This window comes from Falco cherrug, chromosome 7, assembly GCF_023634085.1.
Source record: "Falco cherrug isolate bFalChe1 chromosome 7, bFalChe1.pri, whole genome shotgun sequence".
NCBI lineage: Eukaryota > Metazoa > Chordata > Aves > Falconiformes > Falconidae > Falco > Falco cherrug.
In genome coordinates, this window is record NC_073703.1 from 13,406,212 (window position 1) to 13,430,315 (window position 24,104).

General features: G+C 47.9%; 1 protein-coding gene and 1 long non-coding RNA gene across 2 annotated transcripts; both read right to left on the bottom strand.

Moving 5' to 3' along the window:
* Positions 1–307: 307 nt before the first annotated feature.
* Positions 308–7,943, bottom strand: LOC129736452 (uncharacterized). Its single transcript, XR_008733069.1, has 3 exons — positions 7,548–7,943; positions 5,263–5,336; positions 308–699 (listed from the first exon to the last, which is right to left on the bottom strand). It is a non-coding gene; the product is annotated as an uncharacterized LOC129736452 (long non-coding RNA).
* An 11,647-nt stretch (positions 7,944–19,590) lies between these two features.
* MEX3B (mex-3 RNA binding family member B) lies at positions 19,591–23,598 on the bottom strand. The gene is made up of 2 exons (XM_005436636.3): positions 22,262–23,598; positions 19,591–21,275 (listed from the first exon to the last, which is right to left on the bottom strand). The coding sequence occupies exons 1-2, from the start codon at positions 22,521–22,523 to the stop codon at positions 19,855–19,857; spliced, it is 1,683 nt and encodes a 560-aa protein (XP_005436693.2). The 5' UTR covers positions 22,524–23,598; the 3' UTR covers positions 19,591–19,854.
* Between the last annotated feature and the right edge of the window lie 506 nt (positions 23,599–24,104).

Below are 24,104 nucleotides of genomic sequence, written 5' to 3' on the forward strand. Positions count from 1 at the left end.
AGAGGAAAGGGAGAAATGCCTATACCTCCACATCTCCTTGCTCTGTTATTAATGTTTTCAGCTGTTTTAAATTAAGATAAATGTCTAAAATACAATGGCATTATGTTTGAACTCCATTCAGTTCAATATAAGTAGATTTTAAACAGGAAACCGATGGTCCTTTTGAATGTGAAACTCTGTATTAGAACCAAATGTAGCTCTTTAATCTCATTTGGTACATACACTAAAGTCATTATTACTTTATGAAACCTTTTTAAAGATTTATATATTCCATTGACTTGGACTTATATGGCAACTGCTTTTTTCTTTCAGGTTTAAAATTAAAACAGAAAAAAAAAATCTTCAACATTCTCAGAACTGTTTTATTTCTTTCTTGGCACAGAAAGCTGTTAAATGAAGTCATTTTCTCCATTGTGCGGCAAAGCTACAGCTACTTGTGTGTCAGTCAAAATAGACTTTACCCAGAAAAGTCAGAGCTGCTTTGTTACTGTAAAACCGAGGTTAGTCTCATTGTTCCAGTCACCAGATATAACCTCTGACAGGGAAAACCGAAGTGCATACTACTGCTGTTAACTAGATTCTCTTACTCACGCCGACAGTCTGGCAGTCACGGTGGCACTGAGCATGGAGTAACGTGGCCGTCACAGCCTGAGCAGAGGCTCCAAATCCAGCCTGCCGGGGGTAGGTATTTCCCCATACCTAAGAGAGAAAAAGCTATGCAAGAATTTTAACACATTCAATGCCCGAAGTAGGTATTTGCAAAGTCTATGGATTATTACACGAGAAGCAACCAGAATAAGGGCATTCTCCATTGGACCACTCAGAAACGTGTCCTGATTTCTATGAAAACCATAATGTCATAAATAAGCTAAATAAATATTCCTAGAGGTATAAAGTAAATCAAACAAAGAATACAGCATAATAAAATCCAATGAAGAGAGAAACCTCACAGGCATATTGTTTGAATACTTGTTTCTGTTTCGGTTAACTGACGGTCTGCATTGCAATTACTGGAGACTGCACAGACCTCAAGCAAGATCACATCGCCGTCACGCTGGGTAACTCGTAAACACAGAGAAGCTCTGCTCCAAAGGATGGACGGCAGAAAGCACAGCCGTCGGACAAAGCAGCAGAGCAGCACTGCTCCCTCCACCAAACCAGAGAGGGAGACACAGGGGCGTTCAGTGATCTGTATCAAATCAGAGATGATGGTTGGAGCGGATCTGGGACCTGAAAGCAGATCTGCCGCAGCCCAGTTAAGTGCCTGGTCCAGAAGCCACGCTTTTACTGGATTTTTGCTTTTGTTTTTCTCATGTGATTATGTACAGCTTAAATTGTGCTGTAGCCAAGCGAGACTCCCAGGTCATTGGCTCACCTGGGAAAAACAGAGAGAAATGGTAAAAACTGAACCATATTGAGGGTCTCTCCGCCAGCACCCAGGCTTGGCTTGGAGAAGGTACAACGGTGTCAGGCTCCTTCCCAGCACCATTCACAGTTAATTGAGGGATTTTGAAGGAAGGGTGGTTTCTAGGGAGCCAGTGTGGGCAGCAAGGTCAGAAAATTCCCAGTGGTGAATCCCAAGCAAGGTTTGCGCAAGCACCAGTGCTGAGCCGCTCCCATGGGAGGAGGGACACGCATTCTCCAGAGGGGGAAAGGAAAAGTCGTATTTCTCACAAAGAAACTGAAAACGCAACTGAATGGATTCTGATCTCTGACTTGGGTGACTTCCTCTCCCTTCAAATAGGGCAGATAATGAGGTTTAAACCTCAGTTTAAAAGCTCATCTATAAATAAGCAAGCCTTCATTATCCTTACGGATTTCATTTTCATCCAGTATGGCTGCAAACGTCACTGATGTCCAGCAGCCGCCCAGAATCGGGCAGAACAGCTCACTGGAGTGGGGCACTACTCAGCGGACAGGTGGAAGAAGCTGTCTTCTATACAACTGTTACTGTCACCAATGTCCGTGGAGAAAAAGACCATCTGGAAGCCAATACCACCCTGTACCATGAAAACACATGGCTGAGACCTGCTCTACCAATTCCTTGCCTGCAGTTGTTTCTTGTGGCATGAAGAAGACTAAATCAAGAGAGAGCAGTCACCAGAAGCCCTCCCCAACCCTCAGCTCACCAAGAAAAAAAGACAGACACCTCCAAGCAGTTGCCACCTTTGCCACAATTACCCCTTTTCGTCTACAGATTTGAACAAGAGCAGCCGTGCAACACACACACACCTGGGCAACCCTCCCTAGGAGGAACTGTAAGGAGAAATTTATCTTGCATCTCTTGCAGTCACTCTTTTTTTTGTTGGGTTTGTTTTTTGTTTGTTTGGGTTTTTTTTTTTTTTTTTTTTTGGGGGGGGGGGGGAACCCAATCTTTGTGTTAAATATCTTTTAATGAAACTACATATGGAACAGTTTGACCAAAGCTGTAGCAACAGAAGATCATGAAGCCACCTGTTCAGTTACTCCTACAGAACAATGTGGGAAGCGCCTTAGGAGCAAGCCTAGGACAGCAGCTTTCCCCCCGGATGCTCCCAGCCCATCACACAGCAGCAGATACCAGTTCCTCCAGATTCTGACTGACCGGGCACTGAAGGGAGAAACCACAGAGGGACATGGCACCGGGACCACACTCAGAGGGGTTTAAAATCCTGTACCGATATTTCCATCTTCTCTTTTTGTTCCAAACTGTCTTTTATGCAGAAAGGAGACCTACCTCTCCTGACACAAATAGTAAAAATGGGGAAAACCAATGAAAATTAACGGTCTACTTTTTTTCAATAAAAATTAATGCTCTATTTTTTTAGCAGTGATGTCTCCTTATTCCACAAAACACACATTACCCTTTTCTGATGACCCAATTTAAGTGGGCCCATTTATTATACGGAAATTAGCCTCTCTACTACCCTTTTGCTACTTCACAACTGAACCCACTTAAAGACAGTTCTTGATTAAACACCGCTTATCCATCACCTTTACTTTTAATGACTTTCCAGTTTTGAGAGAGTGAAGAATAACATGCTGGGATCAGCGTTCCTGCGGAGGATACCCATCCCCTCGGCTCCGCGCTGCTGTCCAGGATACCCATCCCCTCGGCTCCGGGCACCCCAGAGCGCCCAGTTTAGACACAATTCAAATGATCAGGAATTGGTACCCAGGCACCCTGAGGAGCCCGGGCAGAGGGAAAGCACCAGCTCCCTGTCATGCCAGGGAAAAGCCCTTTCTCTCTACTCCCTGTGAGTGTCCAGAGCAAAAGTTTGGTTCACATCCAGCCAAAGAAATACTCTGCTCAAAGGGAGTTCCCATACACTACCAAGTTATTATAGTGCCCACCATGCTCCTTTTCAGCTGTCTGAGTTGCAGACACAGAAGACCTATGCAAAATGTATAGTCCCCAGTATAGCTGTTCAGGCAGAAAATGTTCACTTGTTCTCATACATCTTTCAGCAATCCATTTTGTTAAAGGCAGAAATTATATTGTACTAAGTTAAACTGATACCATGAGAAACACACCTTTAATATGATTATTTATTTTTTTTTACAGTTTCTGCTAGTAGAACTGAACCCAGTCAGTGTTAAGGTAAAACTAAATGATGGTAAGACATAAGCCAACGTGGGACCTGATTACAGCCATCGGTGTAGCTGTACTGGCAGAAAACATCGCCAGCTCAGAGGAGAGCAAAAGCACCTCTAGCACAAACTACTAGAGGCTTCTTGATTTTGGGAAACCCCTTCGATCCCAGCAGAGATTAAAATTATAAGGCAGCCTCTCTAATGCTAGGCCCTAAAGAGTAGTAAGTCCATAAATTCAAGTCTTCCCCAGCTCTTCCCAGCCAGTCCCCAGGATGCTACCCCCACCCCCCTGCCCCTCACAGCTGGGATGCAGAACAGGTACAACAGTTGGGCTCAATGATCCTTATGAGTCCCTTCCAACTCGAGATATTCTATGATTCTAACGCAGCCTGGTAATGATGCTCTTTTAGCAAATAACTGGAGATTTCCTTGACCATCTTCACCTACGTATGCCTGGTACTGGTGCCAGTCTTGAAGTGAGTGACCAGCTGCCATCAGACAAGTACCTTTCATGGACCAGGCCCTGGAAAGGCATTGTTCAAGTGAAAGGAAGTTACATTAATGAGACCAATGAAGAGTCACACTATAATATCTATATATATAAAAAGTGACATATATATATATAAAAAATAGCATATACATATATATGGCCCTATAAAAAGTATGCCAGTCTCTTCCCACCGTGGCCCTGTCCAAAAATGTTTGTGTGACCATCGCTTTCCCATTTATGTGGGACATTTGGTTGTCCTGTTACTATGCATATGCTGCCAGATTAATTACTAGTGGGGCAAATGCAGCCGAAGCGCACAGGAGCAGGGTGGAGAAAAGGACAACACAAACGTATCAGGTGTAGAGAAGAGCCAGAGGTTTCTGGAAGGAGGCACAGAGGGGAGGCAGAGCTGGCTGGAGGAAGCCTTTAATGCCCATTTGGAAACCAGCAGAAATTTCAAGTTGGCTCCAGGGAATGCAATCAGCTTTAACACAAACTCAGATATTAACCTACCATTTCAGGTGAGCTCATTCTTCTCTAGCTTGTACTGGAAACATCTGCAGTTATTTTTTCAGAATTAAAACTTGTATACAGTTACATAAAAAAACCCAACAAACCCAAACCAATTGCTTCCCCACAATTAAGTTCCAAGTGCAATTTGAGGCTCTCCACACACAGCCACAACCGGTCCACACCCCTCACGTGCATCACAGTGCCTGCCAGGCTGCCCACCATGTGCTGAGCTCCTGCCCTGCTCAAGCCAGGGTCACCAGGGGCTCAGGACTTGCAAACCTGAACCCCAGGGAGCTGTGCCAGCCACCTGAGGAGAAGCTGAATCTGCTTTTATGGTATTAGGCAATGTTGTGACCACTGGATGAAAAGCACCGGGGCAATGAAAATTCACCTTGGCTATACAAACTTCTTTTAAAATTTTTAATGGGGTAACTCTGCACCAGAAGACTTCATGCCAGATCAGCTGCTAACCTCGTCTGGCTCACTGTCAGCCGCTCTCCCACAGCAAGCATAAAACTAATCTGAAAACATAAAGCTGCAAAAACTTTGCATTATTCATCCCAGCTAATTTGACAGAAGTGTGATTGCACTGTGCCTCTTGATTCAGATCAAATTTATATTACCGGGTGATAACCTGCATCATGAACAGCCCCTTATTAATGATCACGACACCTGTGAAAACATACCATGCCTCAGTGTTGTCTCGCATCCATTCTCTTCAAAAGCTAAGGAATTGCCTGGAGTCTAATCAAAAGTTATGCTAAAAAAAAAAAAAATATAATAAAAGCAAATTAAACTCACAGCATGGAAATTGCTTATTTTTGTGCCATCTAAACCACTGATTGATCAGCTAGCGAATTCCCCCTTAATTTCCCATAGTCAAGCAGCTTTTAGAGGGCAGTGCTAGTGGTTCTCAGTGCGGATGCTACATTGCTGTGACTTTTCCAAGAAAAGCCCTTTCTCTACCTCTACCTGACACTTGGCTTCTCCCTTGATGCTGCTTTCTCATCATACCTTCATTTTCCTCCATTTTGCCACATCTGTTACATTTGTGCTTCTGAAGCAAGCCTCCCCCTTTCCCACTTGCATGCAGAAGAGTATCTCCAGACTGGTTTGTACTAGTAGGTTTCCCCTCAGTATTAAACCCCTTGAATTTAGAAGGTTTAGCAGCACCTGTCTAGATAGGTACCAGCAGATGATCCAGGTGATTGCAAATGCTCATTTCCCTAAAAGAAACCACATCTCACTGTGTGACTGGAATGGCTGGACTCAAAACTTGTATTCCACCTAATTGCCTTCCCTGTCTTTTGCTTCTCCCTTTGTGCATGCAGGTGCACACTCAGGTAGCTGCTTGTCTTGAGTTAAGTCTCTGCTTATCTGTGCCTTGGCCTGTTCTCTCTGGTGTTATTTGCTGTTTCCCAATCAAATCTCTAATTTCTAGCTTGCTTTCAGCTGTTGATGTGACACAGCAAAGGAGAAGAAATCCCTCCAGCCCTCTTCCCATCAGTCTGGTCTCTGAGGGTTGTACCAATAGGCTGTTTACATCCCCATTCCTCAAGCAGGATGTTTTAAAAGGATGTGTAGTGGGCTGCAGCTCAGAGCCAACTCTTTAAGTCATCTCCATCTTGCTCAGTCAAGGTTAGCATCAAAACCTTGCAGAAACCCACAGTCTGAAGCAAAATTGTCACATCAGATCATCCTTTTACCCCTGGGCATCCCTACTGAGAGGTAGCTTTTCCCCAAGCCCCTTCCCGGTACGCAGCCCAAGCTGTGCTTGCTCTCCCTCCCTAGGAGAGGTCTGCAGGCACATGGTCCCTCCTGGACCCAGGGCAGAGACAGCCCACGCATCACCCTCCTGCCAGAACACAGCTGAAGTGGTGGGGAAAACAAAGGTCCCTGCAGATCCTGCAGCACCAGCCAGAGCTTTAGGGAAGCGCTGGAGGGGTCATTCCTGGACTCCTGGGCACCCTCCTCCCACGGTGTGCCTCTTCCATTTCACAGGGCACTCCCAGTTACGGGAGCTGGGGAACAGAGCAGCCAGGCCACTCCAGCCCTATGGGGCCAACAGCCCCTACGATAACATGTTGGGTTTATTTCTTTCAAAAATGTTTTCATTTAAGAGGGTCATAAGCAGTATAAGAAAAAATAAGGTAGGTACGTAAATAATATATATACAATAATACAAGCAATACCAGCAGCAACTGAAAATGGACAATTTTTTGTAAACATTTCCATAGCAATAGAAAAAAATCAAGTTAATCAGGTCTGTAAATGGAAAAGTTTTGCTATATTTTGGTGAGTCAGTAAGACAAAAAAGAAATGGCCTGGAGTCTTCAATGTTAACAGTTTTTATTCAGAAAAGGTAATCCAGAAAAACAATTTGTACAGATAAATGGGTTGGAAACATTGGTTTCCAGGGGCAAGCCCTGTACCACCACCACAGTCTTCCACACTGACACAAGAGAACAAAAAGAGCAAGGCAACATGAAAAAAACATGACTGATCATTTCCAATTCCAGGTGTAGACCTAAAGATAGTGAAGAGGAAATGAATAAATAACTAAGCTTTTAATAAGTGCATCAGTGCAGGAGAGACCTGACAGGATCTAACGCAAATAGGAGCTGCTGCACTCCAGCCTGGCTTTTGCACCACACCAAAAAAATCCAGTAACACACTGAAACCAAAACTTGCATCCACCAGCAAGACCAAAGCCAGGCTCTAACTGCCTGAAAGAAAGAAGCAAGGGGGGGGGCGGGGGGGGGGGAGATAAAAAATAATGTAAATGTGGTGTATCACACTGAGGAGAGACAGAAAAGTATCTGGAGGAGCTTCTTCAAAGGGCACAAATCCCCTTTCTCTTCCAGTTCATGATATTACACACAGACCACTTGAATAGCCTTTACAACAGGAAAAGCATGTTTCTGACGGAGACAACATGCATTCCCCGAGTTATCATCCACACAGAACATACCTGCTCCGTGAAGCCTGACATGTGTGATCACACAGGCAGAGAAAGGTTTACATGCTGTCCGGGCAGCAAATGTACATGGCAGGAAAATCCTGGTTCCACTGAGGGGAGAAAGTGCCCACTGCCGTAGGTAGCTTAGGATTCACCGGGACTTCTGATACTCCGAACACTTGAATGCATCAGGGCAAATCCTCACCGCCTCTCCGCAGCAGCTTGTCTGTACACCACCACGTCCCGCGAGGCGAAAGGAGAGAGCTTGGACAAAACACATACAGGAGCTTTCTACACACTCTCTGTTAAATAAGTCTTACCTGCGAAAACACACACACACACACAAAGAATTTTGCAATTACTATCTGATAGTAATGGTAATCCAACACGACAGTAGGTCTAAAAGTCAATATATGAAGTCTGCTGGTAAATATTATTGAAAATGACACTAATCAATTTACTCAACTTTTCAATAACCCAGCACGTAAGATATGCTCGTCTTGCACAAATTGTCATGCAGTTTTTCAGCCATGTAGAAGAGCATCTCTGGTACAGCGCGGATGTTGGTATGCAGTATGCGCTGTTGACATCAGGAAAGCAATCCTGGAGTGATTGGTATGTCTCCTAATACAATGCCATGTAGCTATTCAGCTCCTGGAATTCAGTTTTATGTGATTCAATCAGCTCTAACAAGAAGAAATAGTAACACATTAAGCAAAGTTCTGAGAGACCAACAAATCAAAATGTTGTTTCACTGCAGGCACCTTCAGCCTAGCTGTGCCACATTTCTTAGTGGCCCTGGGTTTCTGTCCCAGTACAGAGAAATTATTGTTAAACACTAGGGATTAACCACCCTTGCTAATTCTGCAGCATCTAACATCACAAGATGCTTCACGTTTCTATTATGCTCTCCAATCCAGAATTCTAAGCATGTTTTCATGGTAGTTATCTTCACAGCGCCCTAATACAGAAACCCAAGACCATTTCCCTGTTTAATAGCTAAACTGATAGGAGAAATTCAGGGATTTATTTACATCAGAGAGCACAGCTGCAAGACCAGCTCTTAACTTTGTCCTGTACGTCCCACAAGACCCTAACAAGTGTTTTTGCTTGGTATGATATTCTTGGAAATGCTTGCAAGCACCCCAAGGATGGTTTTTCGTTTCAGTTACCCCATCAATTCATTTACACAGTTTGAGCTGCCTGCTGCTCCAAGAACACCTGACCCATCCATCAGAAGTGGCCATAGGAGCATCCTTCACCATGCTGAAGAAACACCACACATCTTAGTATTTCTGATTGCTTTACACTGCTGAAATAAAAGACATTTTTGCTGTAGAGCGAGCTGTGGCATGCTTCATCAAAAATCCTATTCAAGCCACGGCACTGAGCTGGTCAGATTCAGCTTTCATTTACAGCACTGTCAGGCTGTGGATAATTCATATCACTCGCGTGAATTTGCTCTGCTTTCAGAGACTCCCTCTCTGAGGAATCTGACCGAACAGGTCTGCTTTTCTCTCAAACACACTCACTTCAGATACATGCAATTACAATGATGTCACCAGTGTTAACTGTGATTTATACTTGCCTGCAATCAAAATTAGATGCACTCCTTATAAGAAAAGAAGAGAAATTCAACAGTAAAATACAAAGGGTCAGCTCTGCTCTTGCAAATCACGGGTCTCACAAATCTCCATTTATCCGTGAAAAGCATAATCACTATGCATTTGCAGGTGTTAACAAGAAGATTCACCAGTTTTTCTGATTTGCCATTATTTTATTGCCACTGCATCCATTATCTTAGCCTCAGAGGTGAAGTCTTTCTGAGCCTATTGGCCAGTTTCCCGAAAGAGATAATAAATCCTTATTTATCGTTTATGCAATTTTTAGCAAATACACTGGCATTCCAATCTATAATAAAACTACCTTCAAAACCAGCCCAGGGCTCTCACGATTGCTGGGTTTTGATGTTTGAGGAAAATTAGAGTTTAGACGGTAAACTGACAGTAGCTACCTATTCCGGCACAGCAATACGACAACCATCTCTCCAATAATTCCCTCCACCTCCCGAATGCTTAAGACTGTACGATGCAAAAACATTCAGTTCAGCAAGAGGAGAGGTGATACGGGGAGCAGAGGGGATTACAGAGGATGGGTTGATCCCGTAACTATAGGAAGCCCAGCGGCTGCAGGAAAGTAGCAGCTAGCGATGGTCAGCCAGGCACAGGCTACCTGCACGTCCCCCCGAGGTGAATCGGCCCCTCTGATCGGAGCAGAGAGACAGGGCGCACGTTTGAACTCCGCCACAGGGCTCAGAGATGCCCCCTGAATGATTTTACCAGGGATGGGCCAGGCACAGCAGTACGGCAGCCATAGCCCACCGGTGCCAAGCCTAACCGTGGGAGCTGCTCCGTGGGGAGCAGTCTGCTCCTTCCTCCCCGGCACTGGGGAAGGGCTGCCAGCTGTGCGCAGCTGGAAGGAGCTGCAGGGTGGATCTGTGTCCCTTCCAGCAGGGATGGGGAGTGACAGAGCTGGGTCTCGCCAGGCCAGGGATGGAGATGACCGGTGTGGCTCTGACCTAACGCCCACCATGGAGCGCACCTCGAGGTCCTGCAGCAGCTGGCAGACAGCAGGCTCCGGCGATTCCCAGAAAGAGTTTCCAAGCTTCTCCAGGCTGAGGAAAGACTCCTTTTTCCTTCCTCTCTGCTTCTGGATGATCCAGGCTGGAAATGACAAACCAAGAACACTAAGAAGCCGCAATGACACCTGAAGCTTTGCAGGCTGACACTAGTTCCAGCAAAATCCCCATGGATCTGCATGAAACCCTAAGGTGGGCTAAGCTTCTTCATGTGAAAAGGAGCCAGATTCCCCCCCAGGTTAAAGGATACTCACTGATGATGCTGTAGATTTGGGGGGGCACGGGATGGGGGTGGGGAGGGATTAAAAGATGGTTGTGGTATTACTGTAATTAGCAGCTGCATTGTAGAGGAACTGATAACACCCAGCCAACATAAAACACCATCAGCTGACAAGTGACCTCAGCAATTTGGGGTTTGGGAGTGGAACTTTTTACTTCTGGGAGAAAAAGAGAACAAAGGGTGTTTTGGTGCTGTCGTGTCTTTTTGCCCTCTACTTAGAAAAGTCACACCCAGCATCTTAAAAAACAAATTTTCACCAGCGCTTAGCCTTTAATATATGCCGGCGTTAGTTGATACTTTAAAAGAGGGAAAACTTTTTAAGACAATAACGCATGACGGGAGATGCATGCAAAGAAAGATGATCTTAAGCAATACTAAAAATAAATGTAGCTTAAAAAGATCTCTTAAAAGCAGCTGTTGACGTTAGAGATTCAATTAAAACATAATTAGTTATATATTCTCCTTTGAAATGAACAAGCATATTACAGCCTTCATCTGCAATGAATTGTCTTTTACACTCATACCTTGCTTTTGCCTGTAAAAAAGGTGGGTTTTTACAGGAAGTGTTGTAAAGATAGGATAGTTCCACCTAAAATTTTACAGTAAAAGAAAACATAAAGTGATTTTTTTTAACCTCCTGATACAAAACCATATTCATTGTGCTTGCAACGTTCTTAAGATACCTCACAAGTGTTCTTAAATGCACACAACAGAAGAAAAGACAGAGATAAATGGATGAGGGATGGTGCTTGCAATAAATTAGGATTCTGAAATAGGTCACTAAGGACTAAATCAATCCGACTCCTTAATTGTCATTTACCTGAAAGAGAAATGCACTGTAAACTGTTCACCCTGCATGGATTTGTACAGGCACTGTGCAACCAATAGCTTTCCCTGGGGCTAATGCTTTATGGAAGCACCATTGACCTGGTTTTCTATGGAAACTACACGGATGTTTTCAATTCCAGCGTGGAACTGCAGCCTAGGTCATAGCCATCAAACTCCACATTAGACATTCATGCAGCATTAGGCGTCCCATAGCTGCCAAGGGCCACACAATGAGACATTGTCTGACCAAAAAGTCATATAATTAGGCTGATGGGAACAACACCAGCAGATAGTGCATTGAGCATATCCTAATTTTGGATAGGCCATTCTTTGGCTGTCTGACTACCAGTTAGCTGGGGAAGAAGTGAAGCCTGCTGTTATCGACAGACAACTTTGCTGCTAAGCCAGAGTGATGATGAAAGGGCCATTTGGCTTGAAAATCACCATTGGGGAAAGGACGGGCAGCCATATAGCAGAGATTCACTCAGAGACAAACAGGAGACCCTGCTTTTAATTCCTTTTTGTTTTTGCAGAGTGGGTGACCCTACTTTCTGGAAGCTGTCTCTTTAGCTAGAGCTGCAGCGTTTTGCTACACCGGCTCAGTAACGGCCCGGCATTCATTATAACATCTAACACCGAAAGGCTTTAGAGGCGGCAGTCGGCAGGATGAACGCAGAGCCTGTGTCAGGGGGAGAAGTGTGAAATTCCTCTCATTAGCAGCGCTGCACGTTTGTGCGCAGACTGGCTCCTTAAAAGACTGACCTCCTGCACAGCCAGGGGAGAACTTTCCAAGAACCATGTGATTCCAAAGACTGAGGATATTTTCTGCCGGAGTGGGTTTTTGATTTAAATTAGTCATAGAAAGTTACATTTTTGTGGCCCGAAAACATCTTCAACTGTGTCAAACACGAAGCGGTTTCACAATTGCATGCGACTGACTTTTTGGTTTTTTTAAAGATGTGACACAAGGAGAAAGAAATAGGAATGTTTGTGATGCTTTAAACCTCTCGCCTGCACTTGTGCAACACTTGCAAATAATTCCAAAAAATATCTTGTGACTTACATTTCCAACAACAAAAAGCGTGTTGAGTCGTTTAGGAATGTGATCGGTCTCTGGAAAGCATAACAACTACATTCACCTCACTGTCAACTGCGTATTCAACATTATGAAAAATTAGGTACATGTTTCATCATATTTAATTACAGCAAAGCTCTGACAAATTCCACTGTTTCCAGCTCATCTTGCCATTTTATAACACGTGGACTAAGACCTGCACAGCTGTAGACATATCATTATGCAAACAGCATCCCAGCCACCAGTAGTAAGAATAGATCTTATTATGCATATAAATTACGAATAATTTCACAACATCAATTGCCTTCCGATGCTTCATGATGCAGGACATCACTCCCCCCATCCTCCCCCATGCAGGAAAAGCTCCGCTCAGTAATATCCAGCCACATGCACTGGGATTACTAGATCGGTGCTCTATGCTTCTGTATAACGCCAGCGTATTCATCTCCATTACAAGAGGGCATCGCATTTTAAGGTGTTAGTCATGTTACACCAGAGGAGGCAAGAAAATTGCTAGCCAAAGTTGCCTTTCTGTATCCCCAGCAGAGCCTACCTGGGCTGTACACACAGCACTGGGATCACCCATTTCTCCTAAGCCAAGCCCACCACGCCTGCGAGCACCACGGGAGGGGGATTCTGACACTCACTGTGTAAGATGGTTCAAATAACCTGTCAAACCAGAAATCTGAAAAAAAACCCCACTTCACAGATTTCAAATATAATGCTGCTCTGTTTGATCCAGACCAATACGATTTCCACTTGCTGGCTACTGGGAACTGATTAATCAGGAAGCATCAGTAATAATATTTTGTACTTACATCGGGACTTCCACCTCAGGATACTTCAATAATGTCAATTAATTGATCTTCACAATACTGCCTGTAAGTAGGTGTCATTAGTTCATTCACAGATGGAAATCCTGAAGCATGTAAAAGGTGAAATTAATTAGCTGAGATGATAGGATGACTCAGTAGCAGAACTAAAGATCCTGAAAAAGACTCCTTTTTTCTGACTCCTAAAAGGGCATGATTTACCTGCCCTTTGCAGTTAAATCGTGGAAATAATTTCCAAATGTGTAACAGAAACTTCTGTGACTCTATCAAAACTGCTATTTATAGGTCATGCACTCGCTGAAATTTTCCTTTGATTAAAATAGCTTCTTCTGCTTAGCCCACCCATCAAAACACAAAGAACATCAAAACCAAATAAAACCTGCGAGTAGATCTATAATGAACTGGAGTATTGCTACTGTTTTCTCAGGTTTACATTAAGGCTCTTTTGCAGAGGGTAAAAGTGAATAAAACGTAAAGACTAAGGACAAAACAGGAGATGACAGACTACTCGCCCACTCGCGGCAGTCACGCTTACAAGGCAATTGCCATTCATGCTAATGTGAAGTGGGCCACACAGCTCTGCCAGGTACAAAAGGCAGAAGAGCCCTTATACATAAGGGGAAAAAGCACTTTACTGTATTTTATCTCCATCACAAGTGGAACACCAGTAATGAGGGACATCGAAAATCTCTTTTTGTTCTCCATTTAAAACTAACAAGGGATTTCTCTTGGTGCAATCTTATCAAAGGCTATAAATTTCTCGAGGCAGCTAATCAATCACATTTGTAGTGGTAGAGGCGTAAGACGTGTTTAGTGCGAACGTATTTAACCCACTGATTTTCTTAACCAATAATCTTCTCACCAGCAGAGAGCTGTAAGATGTCACAAAAGATACAGCAAGAACTTACCCACCAAAAAGCCCAACAAACCCACGCTGGGGAGAAGTATCTGTGTGCCTTGGGTAGGAGTTTATAGGCAAACAAGCCTTATTTACTGGAGTTTAATTTATGGGGAGAATTCAATCCTGATCAGCTGCTGCTGTTGGTTTCATGGAGCCAAACGCTCCGAAGCAGGCAGCCTAGGATGGACACAGGTGGTTCTGTAGCCACAGCCCCACCTGATAATCCTTAAGGCCACAAATTCAACCTCACGCGATGGAGGCTATTTACCAAGACTGCTCAAATCTTACAAGACTCCGGCTATATGGTACTTACAATATTGTACATATACGCATGTGTATATCTAGAGCACAGTCAGTGCTGCACAGAGTTACACTTACAGAGTGTACGGATAATATTAAAGAATAATCCATATACCAAATGCTGACATGTTTTTGATACAGCTTCATCGCTATACAAGCACATCACGATACAACCTAATTCACAAGACAGAATAAGCTTTTTACTTTTTAATCAAAGTTAGAAATTAGATGAGATGTAATTATTTTACATATCCAACTGTGAAAGCTTCATTAAAAGCCTTAATATTAAGTAATAAAAATACAATAAAACTTTTTTTTCTAGCATTTCAGGGAGCTTCTGTCAACATTAATGCACTGAAAAAGGAAAGACTTTCTCATCTGTGATTTTCTGGAGGATTTTAAGCAGTCACCCATGTACACAAGTATATACTGAATATACGGTCACATCTATCTATCGGTCTATCTATAGATAGATATTTTCTGAGAAGAAAGCAAGAGAATGCAGTAGTTCTGAGGGTCTTCCCACATCACTCGCCGTTGGATAGAATGCTTGTTCACCTGCAAACTCGGGCCCTTTGGCATTTGCCAGGGGAATCATGAAAAGGTAAATCAGAAATTCAAATGATTCAGAAATTCAAATGATTATACAGACTGAAGCATCCCTTAACTATCCTAGATTTTAAATAGTCTTTGTTCTATAACTAAATCATCTCTACTAGAGAGACAACAGGTACAGGAAACACAAATAAGCAGAGGCAGGGTGAATAATTACTTTTTTGCTATTTCTAGATTAATTAAACGCAATACTCACCAGCACGCTCTTCCAGCAGCAGAATTCCCATTCACTTCAGTGACAGCAAAGCATCATTTCAATTTCCAAAATGGCAAAACAACGAGAATGGAGAAAAAAAAAGATGGGTGAGGGGGCTGGCAGAGAGGAGTGAGAAACATCAAACAAAAAGCAATTTAATTTAAATACCTTACTGTACTAGATTTTTACTACTAAATTTAAATTTTGCTTTTAAGTCTCATTTCAATTGATTTGCAGAAAAAAATAAATCTAAAGAGTAAATTTCGATTAAATTGATCATTATAATTTATTCAATTAAAATAATAAAGTGGAAAGACCTTTCTTCCAGTAAAGGGCTTTGGCTTTGATGTCTGATTGTTATGCAAATTCCATGGAGTACAAGATATGGACAGAGGAATAATTAAGCTCAGGACTTTGTATATAATAATTCTTAAAAATGTAAATGTATCCTTTTTTGAGATAATTATGTGTATATGCACTGGGAACCACACACGAGCATTAGCAAAGACAAGAACCTCCCCCCCAAAAAAACGTGCAGGTCTTCACGGACCCCCGGGCACCCCCAGGCACCCCCAGGCACCTCCGGGCGCCCCCAGGCAGCCGCGCTGTGGGGACCCCCGTGTACAGTTTTCAGCACCAATACACAAACATTTGAAAAACAAAGTGATCTTTGTTCTGGAAGATAAACATTGACCATATACATCTGTATCTTTCAAAGCACTCAATTAGAAACTGAACTTTGCCCCTTTCTCAGGCTTTGAAATATTCCCGCACCAAACACTGGCCTTTATCCCCCACCGGCGCGGGCAGCCCTCGCGCTCTCCCGCTCTCGCACGCCATATGGCCCCAGACCCCGGGACAAATTCTGTGCTGATTTATGGCCTCTGCAGTCCGAGGGACTGACCTACGGCATAAATCTGGGGCACGGGCAGCCTGCCCGCTCCTCCCCGTGCTGCCTCTGCCCACGTGCCCTCGCCTCCACCGGCCAAGGGCGCAGGATTTCGCATCCCGGCACCGCGAGCACGTATGGGGTCCTGGGTGCGTCAGGGCAGCGCAGCAAGCAACAAGAGGTAACACACCAGGGACCATGTGTGCCGGTACAGGGGAAGGCACCGGCCACCATGGAGGTGGCCCAGGTGATGCTGCTGGCCCCGGGGCAGCGGAGGTGGCCCAGGCGATGCTGCTGGCCCCAAGGCAGTGGAGGTGGCCCAAGTGATGCTGCTGGCCCTGGAGCAGCGGAGGTGGCCCAGGCAATGCTGCTGGCCCCACTGGCATGCTGGGCAGCAGTGTGCCATCACCAACACGCACGCACGTTTGGAAGACGGGGCAAAAGGCACTCACTGCATCGTCAAACACCAAAGCAAGAGTAATCCAGACTGGTCCCTCTGCGGGCGAGATAATCCCCAAAGAGGAATGAACGCAATCAGTCTTTAAGGCACTACAGCCCATCTTCCCTCTTGAAACAACACGCACGAGGAGCTCGCAGAGGAGCTGAACCAGCACACAGAGGCTGAAAACACAGCCAGGGCCACGGACGGAGAGGGGATTGCCTTTGTTTCAGCCACAGTTTGGTAAACAAAATAGCAAGTTAAGTCCTGCAAGGCGAACACGGACGATGAGGCCGGTTCCATCAAGCAAGGGGCTCGGTGGCCGCGCTGAGCAGGGCACCTGTCGAGCCGCAGTGCGAGTGCTGTTCTCAGGAGGGACATCGGCTGCTCACACTCTTCCACGCCACCACTGTTAGCACCACCGAGACACACAGTAGTGTACATTAAGGGAGGGGAAACAAAAAAAGGAGCCACGTTTAATTTTCACTTTTTGTTCGCCCTATTTACCTCTCCGTTTCACTAAGCTTGGAAAATTAAGCAAAGTGATCAAATTCACTTTTTTTATTTATAGGCATTTTCACAACTTTTCCCAGACAACGGCACAGGATGTTTACACTGGAATGAGAAATTGATTGACGCATTTTGAGTACGTTTCCTAAACACCCATCATTAAGAAAATACACACGTGGACTTAAACTTCCTGATCCCTCCAGAGTAGCCCATTTTGCCAAGGGTTTTTTTCAATGCCTGTACCACTGCTGTATTTAAGCACATCTTCCCTGCCACTCTCTGGATTCTTTTCCACAGCACTAGAGTTTTATTTTTTCCCCACCATTCAAAACAAGCAGCTTCCTGAGACAAATGCAACACTCGGTGAGGGATTTTAACTCTATAAATCAGAAGATACCACAATCACAGTTCAATGAAAAGAAGCAAAAATCAAATCAAATCAAACAAAGAGATCCCATCATCCCCTGCCGCATTCTCCCTCCTCCCCCTTCCCACCCAACCAGCAGCTTTGGAGTCCATGAAGGAGATCCGAGCGGAGCAGCTCTGGCATACATTGCTAAGCACAAAGTAAACCATACAAAACGCGCTACACAGTTTGGTTTTGGTTTGTCGTTTTCGCTCGCCCGCTGGAAAGCACACTGGCACACTCAAAACTAAACACTGCAAGTGATCTGCAGCTACTTTCCGAAATCTGCTCCAACATGCTTCACCCAGCAAGTTCATTCAAACACATTGACTACAAATCAGCGACAAAAACATTGCAGGGTTTGCCTGGTGGGTTCGTAGGCTCGTTAGTCAGAAAGCATCTGCACTTCCTTCGCCCCAATACCACTCCAGGCATCATCAAAAGTAAACAAACTTAACACGGCAATAAATTTTTTATTCAAATAAGCTTGTCAACACCAAGTACCCGAACCACAACTGCCAAATACCAAGAAGCACTTTCAAGAACTCAGGAAGGATGCTAAAGCCCTTCTTCCACACCAGCAAACACCGAGCTGGGCACGCGGTTCCGAGGTCCCCGCACACGGCAGAGCCAGGACCTGCAGGACTGAGCACGCCACCAACACACCAAAGGAGCCTCCCCTGCCACCTGCTTTTAGACCCCAAAGCTAAGAAAGCTGTCAGCTCCGTTTCTTACACGTGCTTTATTTGCCCAGAGTAACGATTCATACAAAGCCAAGTACTTTCTAGAGATTCTGAAAAAAACCCAGTATTTTTACATGTGGAATGACCCCAGCAATACGCCACATATTAAAAGAACAACTGATTCCCCCCCCCTTAAAAACGTGTTATAAGGTACAATTGCTGGCAGGATTATTCTGGAATCTTTCACAGGCTAAAGTGTTCCAGCAGCAGCATTAACAAGACACAGTTTAAAATCCCATTTCATATTTCAGTGCTACAAGCCAGGAACAAAAATTCCTGAAGAGACTCTCAAGCACATCAGATCAAATCACCACACGGAGCACCTTTTTTTTTCTGTAATATTTTATTTTATTTATATAGAAATACTTAAAAAAACATGAAGTAGCACCATTACTTAAGTTTTACTTTTATTATGTAGAACTTTAAATGTCAGAAAAATAAAACTCTTGATACAATTTCAAATCTTGTCTCAGCAAATATAATATTAGTATTTGACCATGAGGTTAAAGGCCCTTTATCATAAAATAAAATATACTTTGTTTTTAAACTTTGCTCAGTAAAGTACATTTAAGCTCAAGTAACATCACCTACATATACATAAACAAGTGGTAAACAAATGTATTAAAATAGAAATACTAAAACTATAGTGGTGCAACAGAATTTTTGTAATTTCCACTGAATTCTATTTATACAAATGTTAGAAAGCTTCAACAGTTCCTTTTGACATATGTTTATACATTTGCATTTTTGTAATAATATAGAATAAAATATGCTTTATATCACTGAATAGAAAATATGCTGGGTGAAGCAGATTTAAAAGATTTTTTTCTGAACCTATAAAATCTCCATCCCAACAGAATACTGTTCAAAGCATTACACATTTTATGGTTTGTAATTCCGTTCACAATTGTGTGATATTAAAATAATACAGTGTTCTTTGCCATAAGGCCATACTAAAATAAAAAAGATTTAACCCAGCTACAAAAAGTTCACTGAACTTAAATTAAAATACTTGTAAACATCTTTGCAATATGAAATATAATTTTTCAAGTCAAAAAAGAATAAAATACTTCAATCTGTATTAATGCAATTTATCTTTAAAACCTTTAAACGTTTTTAATATATATAAGAGATATGTTACAGGGTTGGTTTTTTTTTTTTTCTTTTTTAAACTTTGATAAAGCTGCAGTATCATGGTTTTTCACAGGAACTTTTGCCCTTTCAAGAACATTCAGAAAAGTATCCACCCATAGATTTAATTATTTTGTAATGAGCATCCTAGGAACTACCAGCACGTTTTACTAACAGTCCACACACCATTGTCATCATCATAAGCATCTTCTACTTTCAATATTTTTTTCCGGGTTTTTTTTTCTGTTCGTTTTTTTTTTTTGTTGTTCGGTTGGGGTTTTTTTGTGGGGTTTTTTTTTTTGTTCGTTTATAAAAAAAGGGGGGGGGGGGAGAGAGAGAGAGTTTTGGAAGCTTCGTATTAAAGTACAGTGTAAAAACTAGCCTAGCACTAGAATGGAGTCGCCCGTTATTATGTATAGCATGCACCCGCGGTCACCACCACCACCACCCCCCGCCCTCCCCCGGCCCGCCGCCCGCAGCCCCCGGCCCCGGCGGGCCCCGGCCGCCGCCCCCCGGCCCGCCCGCGGCGGGGCTCTCAGGAGAAGATGCGGATGGCCTGGGTGACGGCGCTGTGGCACACCGGGCACTGCGGCTCCGTCTTCTCGCAGATGCGGTTGGCGCACTCCATGCAGAAGAGGTTGTGGCCGCAGGGCACCAGCGCGGCGATCACCTCGCTCTCGAAGCAGACGGAGCAGTCGCGGCTGCCCTTCCGCCGCACGCCCGACGAGGAGCAGGAGGAGCTGGACGAGGAGCTGGAGGAGGAGGAGGAGGAGGCCGACGAGTCGGAGGGCAGCCCCGGCAGGTGGGAGCCCAGCCCGTTGGCGTACAGCGGGTAGGAGGCGGCCAGCAGCCGCCCCCCGGGGTCGCTGCGCACCCGCCGCGCCAGCGGGTGCTCGGGCCCCGCCGCGCTGCCGTGCAGGGGCGGGGAGAGCCGCGCCGGGGGCGGAGCGCCGCCGCCCCGCCGGGGGCCGCTCACCAGCAGCGCCAGGTTGGCATTGGCGGGCGCGGCGCCCGGGAAGGCGGCGGCGGCGGCGGCGGGCGAGGGCGCGGGCGAGGGGGGCGCGGCGGGGCCGCGCTCGAACTGCGGCCAGATGAGGGCGGCCCCCGGCGGCGGGGCGGGGGCCAGGTCGAAGCCGGGCGGCGAGTCGAAGGGCAGCTCGGAGCAGCAGTCCGGGGAGGAGAGGACGTCGCCGCCGCCGCCCCCGCCGTACACGTAGCCGTTGGCGCTGTTGTTGTTGTTGTTGCCGTTGTGGGTGAAGCTGAGCGCCGGGCTCGGGGGGCTGTAGTCGGCCAGGCGGGCGCCGCCCCCCCCCGTGCCGCCCCCGAAGTAGGAGTCGGTGGAGGCGCTGCCCAGCGAGCTGGAGCTGTCGTTGCGGTAGTTGCAGAAGGGTTTGCGGCCCGGGGTGGGCGTGATGCTGGGCGGCGTGGGCTTGCTCCAGAGGCTGCCCGTGCCGTTCAGCTCGAAGCCCACGTCCGTGCCGTTGGCGTGGAAGTCATTCTCGTCCGTCAGCTCGATGATGCCGCCGGTGCGCATGGCGATGTGCGCCTCGATCTCCTCCCGGGCCCGGTCCACGTTCTCAGGCATGCCCGTCACCTCGAAGACGGGCTCCTTGTCGCGGCTCGGGGTCACGATGTAGGTGTGCGTCTGCTGCTGGATGCGCTTGATGGTGGCCCCCTTGGGCCCCACGACCAAGCCCACCACACGATAAGGCACCCGCACCTGGATGGTGGTTTGGCCGGGCAGGTTCGGGGGGCCGGGGACAGTGCCGTTCAGGGCTGTGTTCTTGTTCCGTGAGGCTCGGATCATCGAGAAGTGCTCGGCCGCCGAGATGATCTCCCTGCGGGCCATGGCCACATCTTCCTTTCTGCCCGTCACAACAAAGAGCGGCTCCTCCCCGCGAACCGGGGTCTTGATGTAGGTGTTGGTCTTTGCCCGCAGAGCTTTGATTTTACAACCTGGGAACGAGATGTGGGAGATGGAGGGCGAAGGGGAGGGGAGGAAGAGGAAGGGGAGGTCGGGGGGGGGGGGGGGAGAACCGGTTACAACCCAGTATTTGGGTGCTGCTAGGGAAGGGAACACGCACACATCCCCCACACCCCCGAAACACGCTGTCCCCCTGGCCCAGGTGATGGCTGGCATCTCATCCAGGCGCCCCAGTCACGGCGTAAAGTAATGTCAGCCCACAGCCCTGGCACACGCCCAAAGGCATCGTAAGTGGCCACCGACACATCTGCCATGCGAACTGCCCCGAAACTACCAACTACCAACGTGCGGTTCACAGGAACGGCAACAACAAAAAAAAAAAGAAGCGTGTGGAAATACTGCGCGACCGGAAAAAATAAAATACAATAATAAAATGCAAGCAGCCCTAACACATAAACACACCCGCCAGTCCACATTCCTGCTCAGCACTTTCCTTTCGGAAAAATAAAATCCGTTCTTAAGAAGGTGAGAAGCAGCGGCTGTACCAAATGAGCCACATTCCCCACTGCGGATGCTTTATTCCAATCCCATTGTTCCACTTCCCCACTCCATTTCTCTTCCTTAAAAATAATCCACGATTTCTAACTTGGGGGGGTGGGGGGGGTGTCGAAGCACCGAGGCTCCCATTTTCCTCCCGTTTCCTCTTGCAAATCTTAACTTTTGCAGCCGCAGGAAAAGGAGCGGTTTTTATTATTTTCGTGATCATCACCCCCCACACCCCCCCCCCCCTCCGCCGCCGCTCCTCTCCCGGCAGCTGAAAGTGCATCTCGAAACTGATGCATAACGCTCCTCGGGAACATCACGTCTGCTGCACTTTCTTTGTCTGGGGGAAGCCGGCACCGGGCACCACGGTGCGGCTGCAGTTTTCCTGGGAATGGCCAGTGTCGCATCCCAGGCGCACGGCCGGCAGCGCGGCGGGGCGACCCGCGCACCCACCCCCTGGCATGCAGGCACCCACCTTGTCTCCCCACTATCTCAGCGACATGCTCCGAGCTGGGCACCGGGACGCATTCAGTCATGTTCACGCTCTTTTTCCGAGGCTCGCTGTCGTAAATGGAGCCCGTCTCGTCGTTGTCCAGCCCCAGCAGGGAGAGCTGATCCAGGGCGATCTGCAGGGCTCTTTGGTCATCCAGGGTCTCTCCCCCTCCACCACCACCACCGCCGCCGCCGCCGCCGCCGCTCCCGTTCCTCTCCATGTCTGCAAAAAGCGAGCTGGGCATAGTCCCTGTGTGTGTTGCACCCTCCTCCTGCACTCGGCTCAGTAGTAAAAGATCAGACACAAAGGAAAACCCAAGGCAGATGGCCAGCAGGAGAGAAGGAAAGGGAGGGTGGGCGACTGCTGGAGACCGGGGAGTTGTTGCCTTTTGCTTGTATATTTTGTATCTTTTTTGCCTTTTTTTTTTTCCTCCTCTCAGTGCAATCCGGTTTATAAGATGTTCTCAGGAACCCCCCCCCACGACTCCCCCCCGCGAGGTTTTTTGGGTTGGTTTTTTTTTCTTTTTTTTTTTTTTTTTTTTTTTTTTTGCTCGGCTGGGGGTGGGGTGGGGGGGTGGGAAGAGGATAGCGAGAGGAGCTCCGATGGCTTCCCCCCCTCGAGTTCCTCGCCGGCCACAATGCCAAGCGACGGCAGCGTTTCTTTAAGGAGCCCCTCCCAGGCTCCACTCCACTCACTCAGCGGTTTTTTTTTTTTTTTTTTCCCTCCTCTCCCCTCCTCTGTCTGAGGCGCTGCTGCAGCCAGACGGCTCTGGAGAGGCGGGCGGAGGGGGGGCCGCGCCGGGAGCCGCAGCGTAAGCGCCGATCGCTGACAGCCCCGCGCCGCCGCCGCCATCGCTGCGCGCGCCCATTGGCCGAGGGCGGCGCGGAGGGGCCGGCGCTGCCCCCCCCCGGCCCGGCCCGGCTCCGCTCTTTGTTGTCGGCTGGGGAACAATACCGGGCCGGGCCCGCCGTGTGCCCATTGTCCCGGCTCCGCGCCGGCCCCGTGCTGCCCGCCCCCCCGCCGCCAGCAGCCCCGCTCCCGGCTGCCGGCCCCGGCGGAGAGCTGAGGGGGGGCTGGGCTTTTTCGGGTCTTTTTTTTTCCCCCCCCCCCCCTTCCTTTCTCTGGCGGGGGGCGTGTGCCGAGATGGGCGGCCTCCGCCGCCCTTTGTGTACCGCCTCGCTGCCGCTCCCCGCCACCGTGCAGCCCTGCAGCGGGCGGCGAGCGGCGGTGAAACGGGCCCGGCCCGCCGGGCTCCGCGCCCCGGGGCAGCCGCCCCTCAGCGACCGGCTGCGCCCCCCCCGGCAGCGCCCGCGCGCGGAGCCGCCCCGCCCGCCCTGCGCCTGCGCGCCCTGCCCCCGCCCCGCGCACCGCGCCCGCGCCCGACAGCGCCCGCGCCTGACAGGGCCCGGGCCGGCTCCCCCCGCGGGCGCTCGGCGCCCCTGGGGCCTCTGCCGCGCCCCGCCCCGGCGGTGCCCCGCGGCAGGACGGAGCCGCCTCCCTCGGCGGGGCGCCGGGAGCCGTGTGGGCCCGGGGCTGCCGCCAGCCCTGGTCTCCTGAGGAGCGGGGAGGCAGCGCCTGCGGGCCCGGGGGCCGAGCCGCCTCCCCGGGCACGCCGGGAGCGGGAGGGACGGCCGCGGCCCGGGTCTGCAGAGGTGGCGGCAGTTAACCCGAGTGCTGCCGTGCTGCTTGGCTGTGCGGGCCGCGGAGCCCGGCCTGTGCCCGCTGCCACCCGCCCGGGGCTGGCCCGCCGGGCACCCAGCGGGGTGAGCCTGTCAGCTGCAGGCCGCGGCGGGCTGGCGGACCCCGCTCCCTCACCTCGCAGCCT

What these genes read in the sequence shown, in the direction of transcription:
- MEX3B (XM_005436636.3), bottom strand. Translation starts at nt 22,523, where the DNA reads ATGCCCAGCTCGCTTTTTGCAGACATGGAGAGGAACGGGAGCGGCGGC. An exon ending in TGAGATAGTGGGGAGACAAG is followed by an intron (nt 21,276 to 22,261) that starts GTGGGTGCCTGC and finishes TCTCGTTCCCAG; the next exon opens with GTTGTAAAATCAAAGCTCTG.